Genomic DNA, 12,419 nt, shown 5'->3' on the forward strand with positions numbered 1-12,419 from the left:
TTCACAGTTTGGATTTCTGTTATATGGATAATCCAGCAAGGAACGCAGCTGTTATCTACCTCTCAAAAATTGGTTTTGCATATGGCTTTGGAAAGGTGATTTCTGATGCCCTTACTCTGTCTCTGTATCTTCACCTACAATTTGAGGATAATGGCTCACTGACTCCCTCTCATGGGAGGGAAAAAACTCATAAAACTGTTGCATTGACTGCTTGTTTGTTTAAACAATAATAAAGAAACACACACACACACACACACCAAACCCAAAGCCCAGAGATCCCTGGGTTTTACATATACTTCTATCTCTTACAGCTGATTGTTTGGTAGTATGCAATTTAAAATATTTAGACAACCTAGAAGCAGTCTTATATTTCAGATGCAAAAGAAGAAAAGCCAAGTGGGCTCTTTTGATTGCCATTTCTACCACTGCAGCAGGAACCTGAATAAATGCCATTCACAAACTATAAATCCAGGGAAAGTCATATATCCTTTGTCAGTCACTGGTATGCATGGGTTATACTAGAGAACAAGTCCATGCCCTTCAAAACGCTGAGCTAGCACCAGCCAGTTTCCCAACACCTCATTTTTGTCACCTGGAAAATAAGATGTCTGACAACATCTCCTCCTCCTTTTGTGGGTTGTATGTTTGGTTTTACGAGATTGAAGACAAAAGGGCATGATTTTTTCCTGATGTAAAAGGTCACTGATGCCTCAAGATTTATAGATAATCTACCATGTACAAGGCACTGTAATAACTAAGACCAAAAATGGATACAAGTTAAAAGTAATAGAAAAAGAATAAAACCAAGAGATAAAGAATGCAATTGATGAATGGATAAAATTTAAAATGAAGGGACAATCCTCCCTGTCTTTCAGATCATGGTAGATGCACATGCACATGCATAAGTGTAATTGCCAGGTAAGTTCTGTAACACACTCAGTGGGGTGTGGGTACACCGAGGAGGAGGGAGATCACTTCATTGCTTCTGAGTAAGAGGAATCAGGGCAGGTGTAGGGACCTGGGTGCATTGGAAAGCATACTTTAGAGATGCATAGCATTAAATGAGTTGGGGATGGTTAGGGATGACAAAAATAGCAATGGTAAAGGATATTACGGTTAATTGTTTATTACAGATCAGCCATTTGGCACAATAAATAGCACTTAATAAATATGTGTTCATCTACAGTGACCAGCAGAGAGAGAAGAGGAAGAGGGCAAGGAGGGAGATAAAGTCATCTAGAGAAGTTGGTGAGCTAGATAGAGTGTGAGGTTCAAGGTCAAGTCTGGGGGTGATGAGGATGGAAAATTAAATTGGGAAACAGTTTCAAATCCTAGGGCACGGTACCACAGCCTCCAACTGCACATCTAATAAATACCTGTTGTTCGTGTCATTACTTTTAAAGCCTGTTTATAGATATTTTGTTTTTAAAATAACTATTCCAATTATAAAATAGACTATGACCCCATTGTTCGCAGATTAATCCTCTAGTACATGTCACATCCATTTATTATTGCTACTGATTAAATAAAGCCACATTATGGCAAATTTTACCTTTTCCCAGAAATATAATTATTGAGTGCATTCTCTTGGGAGGGAGGACCGCCAGCTTGTGAAAGCAGCAACTCACATGACCTTGGGCAAGGCGTTCTTATTTGTAAACACAAGAGGATTGGGCCAGAGGATTTCCAGGCCCTTCCCAGTTCTAACATGATTACAGGCTGCACATGCAGATAGTCAAGGTGAATTACTGACCAATCATGCTTATATCTCAATAATTTTCATGGATCACACACTCTCAGGAATTTTAGTAATAATTCCTGTGATGATTAACATTTATCACTCACAGGGAATTCATCTACAGAGTACACCAACTAGGAATGTAGCAGAGCCTGCAAATTTGTTCCAAGTTTTTCTCCAAAAGAATCTCCTTTCCTCTTATAGATGCATATCTAACAGCTTCCAAAAAAAATGAATTCAGTAGCTCTCTTTGTAACTCTGAAAATCCTTCTTCGATAATAGTAGGAAAATGGACTCTTGAAATACATGGAGACAATCATGTGGACGATGAAACTATTTTCTTTGGAGTAAAGGACTGTGGGACCTGTGGTGTTGCCTGCTGGGTCTGTACTCTGCTGACCATCGGGACTCACTTTCTGAGATTTTTTCCTCACTCTCCTCTCCAGATTCAAACTCCTCATCTACTGCGTGGAACAGTGGTTTGGGCCGTAGTGCCTCCCTTCTGCCCACACCAACATGCTCTTCTTGGCTTGTGTTTCTTTGATAACCGAAGTGGTGCGGCTTCCCTCCTCTGGGTAAGCTCTTCATTGGGATTATCTCTTGTGTCAGCCGTCTTTCCTGAAGTGTCCCTGTTCGAGAGCGTGCTTTGAACATAATGGACGGGAATTCTGAATCGCTGCTGTCATTATCTAAGAAAATACGACAAAAGGAGAAAAGAACATGACTTAACATCAGATAGAAGACTTCCTATCTGGATGGCAAGAACTCAGAGTGAAGCAGAGTTCTTCTTGAGGTTCTAGCTCTTACACTCATCTGTCTGACTTTCCCCACCCCAAGGAGGGCATAGAATAGAAGCTTATGTGCTGTGTTATAAATAAATAGAAAGGCATGGAGACCTGTGTATCAGGCTAGACTCCTTCAGGCAAGTAAGGAAGTGGTTTTTTTTTTTTTTGTGTCTGTGTTTTGTTTTGTTTTGTTTTTTACAAAATCAGATCAACTGGCCATAGGCATTAGGCCATAAGGCACAAAGATGCTTTGTGTCGTCAGAGATCAATCCTTAACTGAAGATTCTATGGTAACTGTGATATGAACATGGTTAGTTTGGTTTCTTGTTGTTGTTGTTTGTTTTTGGTTTTGCTTTTTTAAAATATTTTATTTCTTGATTTAAGAGAGAGCATGAGTGGGGGCAGGGCTGCAGAGGGAGAGGGACAAGCAGACTCCTCACTGAGCAGGAAGCCTGATCCCAGGACCCTGGGATCATGACGTGAGCAGAAGGCAGACACTTAACTGACTCAGCCACCCAGGTGCTCTGGTTGGTTGGCTTTTTAATCAGTGGTTACCAGAAAGCACTAAATCTGAGTTTCATCCCTTTGACCTTAAAATAGCCCATCTTGGAGAAACAGGGATGGGAGAGAGCCAGAGTAGAGAGCTATGTGTGGCAAAATCAATGTGACTAGATGTCCTCCCTTCAAAGGAGGTAAGAGGGTGAACAGATTCCTGCTGGCACATGAGAACAATGATAGTGGTGGAAATGTCCGTATTTTGAAACTCACTATATACCTGTCACTGTGCTATTTTACATCTCCTTTGCCATTTAAACCTTATGACAACCCTTGAAGATGAGTGAATGGATTACCTCTTCATGAGTGAATGAAGATTTCATAGGTAAGGAGGCTGAGGTTCACTTAACCTTTCAAGAGGTTAAGTGAGTTTCAGTATCACACAGTGAAGATGGGACTGCAGTTTGAACAGAGTCTGACCAGCTGCATATCTGCTCTCCACCAGACTGTGTCTGGCTCCCTGATACGTGCATACACAGGTCGGGAAGCTATGCCAAGAGCAGAAGCAAGCCACTGAGTATCTACGTAACACCCCTTCTCAGATAACCTTCCAAAAACCTCCTTCATGCCTACAACATTGCCTTTTCCTTACTTCACTGTGCATACATCTTTAAGGGAGTATTTTTCACAAATCCCATTGATTCTCACTTCCTCAAATTTTAACCTTATAATTTTTTTTGCCCTTTAAATATTCTCCTGAGAATTTAAGTATTTTAAGAACTTTATGCTTAAATTTGAAAGCAGGCTTCTTTCTCCCACTCTTTATTCCCTCTTAAAAAATCAAACACAAAACGAAATAAAAACCCCACAGCTAGAACTGAGATGCACATAGATTTATATATAACAAAATGTATTTAGTCATCAGAAAAACGTAAAATAATCTGTTCTAGAAGTTGAGGGGAGTAAGGGACAGGAATCAACTTCTTTGAATTAAAAAAAAAGTTAAGAATATTTGTCCATTTTTCCCTACTTCCCCTTAATTTGTATTCTATGACCTGACCTGGAACAAGAGTTCCTCTTGATCCTTTGGGGCTTGGAATATTACCTAAGAAAACAATAGCCTGGATGCTTCTGCCAAGAGCAGTCCTTTGGCCCACTCCCCTCTCCCCCAACCTAGTTTCCAATCCGTTCTTCTCAGCATATGCTCCCCATCGGCAAACAAATTATAGCTGACGTTTTCTGACCACCTCTGCTTCTTGAAAAGTAGTTTCCAAACATTAGGAAGAGGCTTGAGTGGACAACTTGCAAGATGCCATTCAACTTAAGTCAGTAGATCTGTCCAAAAGGGGAGGAGGAAGCCAGTTGAAAGCGGAAGAGGAAGGAGGAAGAGTGGGGGCTGGGCTCTGTCCCAAATGCACAACCTCCCTCAGGTCAGCAGCTAGGCAGGCAGTTCCAGGGAGGCATTAATGGAGACCTGGCAGCAAAATCTGAATATCTGTTCTTCTATCTTCCATTTTGACTTCTGGACTTGGGCACCCAGGGGCAGGGTGAAGGAAAACAGGAAGTGCTTCTGCACAGGGCAAGGCAGAGCCTGATTCCCAGGGGAAGACACTGGACGATCTCCTACAATATATGCTGTTTAGAGAACCAGACCTTGGGTGCAGCCCTCTCTTCTCCCTCTCCTCATAGTTCTGTTTTAATTCTGATACAATTTACCATTTTAACTTTTTTTTTCCATTTTGGCCATTTTGAAGTGTACAGTTCTATGGCATTAAGTACATTCACATTGTTGTGTGTCCATCTCCAGAACTCTTCCCTCCTCTCCAACCCACATGGATTGTAAGCCATCTGAGAGCAGAGGAGCAGTGTCCAGGAAAGATCTCTCTACTTATAATACCAAGTGGTTCCTTGCAAAAGAGCCTTGGAAGAATATGTGGGACCCCCAGACATCTAGAGTAAGTGATGCTCCAATACTGGAGAGCAAGGGGACAGTAAGAAAGGAGAATGCTCTCCAAGTCACAGCCTGGTTAGCCAAAGGCTGCCTGCAGGAGGCTGGCTCTCCTCCATATTCTCCCCTAAAGGCCCTCTGGCCACTCCTTGAGTAGTCCTAGTACAGAAGGACTTCAAGTTTGGAGAGAATATGGATTCAAATAGTTGTGCCCAGGGATACAGTGAAAATGACCTCAGTCTAACCCTGATTATTATATTGCTTTATAACTTATTAAGAATGATAAAATAAGTCCCACTTTGAAAGGATATATGTATCTTAATGTTTACTGCAACATTATTTACAACAGCCAAACTATAGAAGCAGCCCAAGTGTTCACTGATTGATTTATGCATGGATAAAGAAGACGTGGGGAGTGTGTGTGTGTGTGTGTGTATACATATATATATATGTATATATATATATATATATATACACGTGTGTATGTGTATATATGAGTATGTGTGTATATATATACAAACATATATATAATGGTATATATAATACATATTATATATATTAGAATATATATAAAATGTAATATGTTGGAATATAATGGATTATACATATATTTATATTTTTATATATGGAATATTATTTGGCCATCAAAAAGAATGAACTCTTGCTATTTGCAAAGACATGGCTGGAGCCAGAGAGTATCATGCTAAGCGAAATAAGTCAGTCAGAGAAAAACAAATACTATATGATTTCACTCATATGTGGAATTTAAGAAAGTAAATGAGCAAAGGGAAAAAAGAGAGAGACAAAACAAGAAACAAACTCTTAACTATAGAGAACAAACTAGTGGTTACCTGAAGAGGTGTGTGGGGGGGTGAAATAGGTGAAGGGGATTAAGAGTACATTTATTTTGATGACCATTTAGTAAGGTATAGCATTGTTGAATCACTATATCATACACTTGAAACTAATATAACACTGTATCTTCAGTATATTGGAATTAAAATTAAAAACTTAAGCATTTTAAAATAGGTCCCATTTCATTACTTTCCCTTTTCATATTTCTAGGTCTATTTTTGCTCACTTAATAAAATTTTGAACCTGTTGTGCACATTTGAAAGAAAAAAAGTGCACTAGGCCATGATGTCATTCCATGCCTAGTTTAATTCATGTTCAACTGACAAATTAAGTCTTCTTCGATATTCTTCAGTAGTATTAATTATAATGGGTAATATTTCTTTCTCATTTATTTGATTTCAGACACTGTTCTAAGAGTTTTGTATGCATTGCCTGGCTTCACCTCAGGGCGAAATTGTTGTTTCTGGGAGGTACCAATATTCTCCCCTTTACTGAAACAAAATGACAGAGAAAATGACAGGCTATTATGTTTTCTTCATATAAATCCTACATATATTTTTCTCAGATTTTATTATTACTATGGAAAATAATAGTGAGATGCCTTTTAGGGTATCTACTCAAAGAATAGGATCCTTTGACCTATTCATTTGGTGAATAATGTAAGCATATTTCCAAATGTTAAACAATGTTACTTCTGGAATAAATTCCACTTTGTAAGGTATAGTATCTCTTTAATGTTCTACTGTATTTGTTTATAATGCTTTATTTAAGAATAGCACATTTGTGCTCAAGTGGGATTGCTATATGGTGATCTGCTACAGGAGCACATGATATTGAGGTCCATCATAAGATATGACTGTGAGAATTTCATGTTTTCTATTCATTCAAACAATGTAAATAGCACCGGATTGTTTGTACCAGGAAGATTTTTAGAAATTAATTTATTATACACCCTACAGTGGTGGTCTTTTGTTTTGTTTGCTTTTATTCGTGGATTAGCTCTTCTATAACATAAAATGACACTACTTTCAAGACAGTGCTCTGGGAATAGATGGCTAGATCAATGAAAGAGAACTGAGAGCCCCAAACTCTCTTAGGATAAATGACTTTAGCACAACAAAGATGGCTTCTCATCTTGGAGGAAGAGATGGGGTAGGGACAGGTGCATGGCCATTGGAAAACAATCTGAAGAGTGTCTCTGTCTTAATCCACACAAAGATAAATCTCAAAGGGTTTGAAATTTAAACAGAATCATTAAACTAGTAAAGTTTAAAAACATTGAGTAAATTGTTTTCTAATTTTTCTGTGGAGGATGGAGCAGATTTGATTAATCAGAACAAAACCTTCTAAATGGCAAGTATATCTAAAAACTAAAAGATAAATGTGAAACTGGAAGAGGAACCATTGGCAACAAACATGAGACAATAGATGATATCCTTGTTATACAGAGTTCTTCCAACTCATTTTAAGAAAATAAACAATGGAATAGAAAAAAAAATGACCCAAGACAGAAACAGAAACTGCCCAAGAAGAAACACAGTTGCTTCCAAAAAATACGAAAAGATGTTTTTAACCTTATTAAAAATCAGAGACTCAGATGAAAATTAATATGGTATATATGGTATATAAACATTATCCTATCACATCATAGATTACTCAAAAGTTTGAGTGATGGGTAAAGTGTCTGGAAATGACCTTTCTCACAGACTGTTGGTGTGAGGGTAAATTTAAATATGTGTGATTTTTGATGCCCAAATTTTGCTTCCAAGGAAACATACTAAAGAAATAGATTATTTGTGCAAAAATCAATCATGTGTGATCTGAGATGCTTATTATATATCATTGCTCATATTAGATATAAAGGCAAAATACCTTAATATTTGTTAATAAGGATTTAGCTAACTAAGCTAGGATTATTTTATATAATTGACTTACTTACTCATAAAAACTATTATTTAGTTTATATCCACTGAATAGAAATATGTCCACATAGATGGTTGAGTGAACTAGATAATTCATAAAAATTCCAAAACAACGATGATACAGTGATTTTGTGGATAACATGATGTTGTGTGTTTTTTCTTTATTTCTTGTATCAGATACATATAAGGTAGGGATCAAGATGGTGCAGAGAGAACTATAGAACAACATTTACCAGAATGTTCTCTAGTGATTATATCTTGGTGTTGGGGTTTCAAGTGCTTTTAACTTTCTTATTTTATGCTTTTTTTCTACTGATTGGTTTTTGTTTTATACAAATGGAAATAAAATTCCATTTTAAAGAGTAATTATATTCAGTCTTCAAAGATTTAATACTAAAATCCTATATGTTTAGCCTATTTGAGTTTCAAATGTGTTTTTAAGTCTTAAAATTTGGGGAAAATTAAAATAGGTAATATGACATATTATATATTATATATCACTTTTTGCTAAGGGAAAATCATTTTATATATATATATACTTAAAAAATAATGGCTTTTAATAGAACAATAGGCAGTTTCAATAATTCTAAGAATTCTACTTAAGGATTAGATATTAAACAGGAAACAGTTATCAGTAAATTTGATGAAATTATTTTAGTAAAATTTAACCAACTTTGGAGAATCCTGTTAAGTTTTAAATATTTCAAATATTTGATTAATTTGAGTTAGAATTTTCAAATATTTCAAAAAAGTGCCAATTTTATATCAGCAAATTATCACCCCTGGGCTATATCCGGCTGTTGACTCTTTTTGCATTGCCTGTGAGCTAAGAATAATTGCTACATTTTTAAGCAGCTGAAAAAAAATAAGACTATTTATGACAGGTAAAAATGACATGAAATTCAAATTTCAGTGTCTGTAAATCAAGTTCTGAATTAGATTAATAAAAAAGTTTTCTCTTTTTCTTATCATATAAGTACCTACATAATATTTTTGATTTTGTCTTTTGGCCCACGAGCTCCCAAATATTTGTCATCTGACCCTTTATAGGCAAAGAAGAGCAGCCAGGCAGGCAGGTTACCTGTGAAATCATCAACCCTTGTATCTCTTCTTGCGGGCTGAGGGTGGCCATAGGGAAAGGAGAGGTAGCGGATATTTTTGGTACCGGCCTGTGGGTAACAAGCAGAAAGGAATAGCAGAGATGAGTCTGAGATTCAGTGTCCTATGAGAAACTGGGAGACATAGGCCCACACTGAGGACCTCTTTAGGATTACAGGCTCGCCTGTACCGCCGTTACCCTGGTTTAAACACAGCAGAATGCTTCTTTGTGTTTCCTTTCCCTCTCATGATAAAATAGACCGTTATGTCTCAAAGTGACTTTATTTTGGAAAGCATTTGTTTTTCAGTAAGGAAAAGAGAATTATGGATTATTGAGATATATATTTTTATAGGAAAAACAAAGACTATTTAGTCCATTGTCAGGAGATCTGCATTCCAGTCATTGATAACAGGAATAATTATAATTAAGTGGGATAAGCCAATTAGCCTTTTTGTGCCTGAATTTTGTGTCTGGAAAAAGGGGATAAAATGCCTGGGTTACATTGTTCACAGAAAGTGAGGATAAAGAAAACACTAGAAAGCATGTGTCTGCTTTAAAAACACAATATGCATGTTATGTCATGACATTATTAGTAATTTCACGGGTACCTCTCAGTGTTAGCTTAGGATAGGTATTCCTACAAGATCACAGGTTAAATAGTTTGATTTTTATTTTGAAAATGATAAATTGTGAAACTAAAATGTTTGAACAAGGTCACTTAACCCTCTGCTCAGGTGTTTAGTTGCTATGATTACTATCCTCATCATTATCATTATATTTTAGCCACTGAGATTAGGGTAGAAATTAGAATCTACTCCAGACCTAACCTTTGTCCAGAAGTTGTTTCGATATGGCCTCAAATAGAACAGTTCCAATGTACAGGGAATAATCCGAAGATGAGGCCCAGAACAAGAACAAATCCTTCCCTATATCTCCCTGGGAGAGAAGTAAACTTCCTCAACCCAGCACCCCAGTCCATGGAGGTTCCCCTGGAATGGTCAGTACCTGGTTAGCATCTGGTTTAGATTCACAGCCCAGTGTGTGTGTTCCAGTAACTGACCCATCCTGGAGGCCCATCCTGACCATGGACCCGAAGGCTCTGGATCCAGAGGGAAGTTGTCTAGTGTCTTGTGCCCTCTTATTTTGTTTTACTCTGACAACAAGGTGGTGGTTTCGTGTTACTCCTGCCTGTAGTCACCTGCTCCCGGGTGAGTCTACAGCCCCCACCTTACCGGCTTTCCCCACGGCAGGCTGTGACCTTTTCTCATGCTCTCCCTTAAGGTATTCTGGCGGCGAATCAGAATCTCTTTAGCTTGCTTCTCACTTGTTTGAGGTTTGAGGTTGTATTTGTTGTAGGACAGGGTCTGCAGAAAGAACAGAATGTCAGATAAGGTAAGGACATCTCCACCCAACCATGGCTTTCAGAGACCATGGATGGACATTTCACCAACTAAGACTATACAGAAAGAAGACACTGAAAAGGCCACCTGAGCCTTTGCCTCAATTACAGAGGAGCAAGTAGTGACCCCTGAGAAGAAAAGCCTGTGACTGAGGCCACCCCTACCAGGACAGAGCTGTGGCTTGGAGCCTATGCCTTCTGGCTTGTGGAACCCTGCCGCCCACCTGCAGTGTCTTTTTCGTATCCTTGCAGCAGTCCGGTCCTCACATACCCATGCACTTCGGCTGCCCCATACCCACACCCTTTCCCAGGTTGTGTTTTTTTTTTTTTTTTTTTTTTTTTTTTTTTATGTTTGGACAGTGGTTACTGAGTGTTTGGATCTAATGGATGAGAAAAATGTCAAAACTACTTTGGGAATTTAATTAAGGTTGCCATTTTTACATTTTGCCAATTAAAGATACATACAAAAAAATCAACAGATTACTATTACCATTATCAGTTCAAAAAGGAAGAGGTTTTGTTTATTTTTTGTGTTTGTTTTAAAATATTTATTTATTTATTTGACAGAGAGAGATAGAGCATAAGCAGGGGGAGCAGCAAAGGGAGAGGAAAGGCGGGATTCCCACTGAGCAGGGAGCCTGACACAGGGGCTCCATTTCAGGACCCCAGGATCATGGCCTGAGCCAAAGGCATACGCTTAACCGACTGAGCCACCCAGGCGCCCCAGGAAGAGATTTTTACACCAAAACGTAGGAAGGACACAATTGTTGATTAAAGAGTAGTCCTTCAAACTGAATCAATTATCTTTATAAAAAATGTCTTCCTTATTCTTACCAGGCCAGTGGTAACCTGTCTCAAACCACAGACCAACCTTGGTCCTCAGATGTTTACAGAGTGCTTAACTGGAACCTCTTTTCTCCCTACTTTCACTCTGCAGCAGGATATATACTGGTCCCACTGGATAACAGATTCAGGACAGCAGGTGCTACCATTCCCGGTTAACGGATATTATGATAAGGATTTCCAATTCAATAGCAAAATAGCAAATGCTCTATTTGTCAGGTGCCATGGTAGGTGTAGGATTTTTAAAAAATGGATACATTTGAAGAATGGTCTTCAAAGGGATCATGGTCTAGTTGGGGAGTCAAACAAGCATATACGGTTACACACTCAGGAAGTGAGAAAATATTGGGATCTGGAGGGACTTATAGAGTCCAGGCAAAGGGCACTGATCCAGTCTTGGGTGGGAAAGGCACATTGCACTGGGTTGAGTCTTGAAAGATGAGTAAATGGTCCCTTCAGAAAGAGGGAACACATGAGATAAGACATAGCTGTGAAAAAAAAAAATACATAGCTGTGAAAAACTGTTATGGGCCATAGAAGGACCACCTGGGTCAGAGCTGGGAATCTGTTTACCACAGGAGGATTTAGTCCTTTATTCAAAGTATAGTGAGAAGTGGGACAGAGGTACAGGAGGTAGCTGGGGACAACTGGCCAAAAGAGGAGACTCCATCTCCAGGACAAGGGTCCTTTAGATGAGGTGAACACACTCCAGGAGACGCCACAAGATGATCCCCAGTGTGAGGGAAAAAAATGCTAATACTTATGTTTCCATTCATTTTTATAAAAAATACAAGAGAAATTAAGCTTTATTTGTACTTAATATGCAGATTTATAACAGACCCCTGCTTGGTTGATATACAAGATGGTCCAGTTTCCTGTCAGAACAGAAGAGGAGAGGTTGACAACAGTGTCCTCACTGGTTCACTGGCTTTTAGTTTATTTTGTTTTTTTTTTTTTTAATGAAGATTTTATTTTTATTCATGAGAGACACAGAGAGAGAGGCAGAGACATAGGCATAGGGAGAAGCAGGCTCCCCACAAGGAGCCCAATGTGGGACTTGATCCCAGAACCCAGGATCACGCCCTGAGCCAAAGGCAGACACTCAACAACTGAGCCACCCAGACATCCCTAGTCTATTCTGTTTTAAGTGTATATATAGCTACTTAAGTAGATTTGTGGCCTTTATTATCTGTTAACTAATAATCCTCACAAAACAGACAATTGTCTAAAAGAAGTTCCATAAAGAAGGTATAGGTGGAGGCCAAGAGAACAATGAGGAATTTGCAAAGCCACCTTTCACCGTCACCTGATAGGAGATCTTTACCAGCCACTCTT

General features: G+C 38.4%; 1 protein-coding gene across 1 annotated transcript in view; it reads right to left on the reverse strand.

The window, feature by feature from the left end:
- Positions 1-1,110: 1,110 nt before the first annotated feature.
- Positions 1,111-12,419, reverse strand: part of SLC9A4 (solute carrier family 9 member A4) — a 68,973-nt gene continuing 57,664 nt past the window's right edge. The window contains exons 10-12 of the mRNA XM_077914926.1: positions 10,075-10,206; positions 8,825-8,912; positions 1,111-2,427 (exon numbers count right to left, since the gene is read on the reverse strand). Coding sequence (XP_077771052.1) covers positions 2,072-2,427; positions 8,825-8,912; positions 10,075-10,206 — 576 coding nt within the window. The 3' untranslated portion in view covers positions 1,111-2,071. The remainder of the gene's footprint in view (positions 2,428-8,824; positions 8,913-10,074; positions 10,207-12,419) is intronic.

This window comes from Canis aureus, chromosome 11 (genome assembly GCF_053574225.1).
Source record: "Canis aureus isolate CA01 chromosome 11, VMU_Caureus_v.1.0, whole genome shotgun sequence".
NCBI lineage: Eukaryota > Metazoa > Chordata > Mammalia > Carnivora > Canidae > Canis > Canis aureus.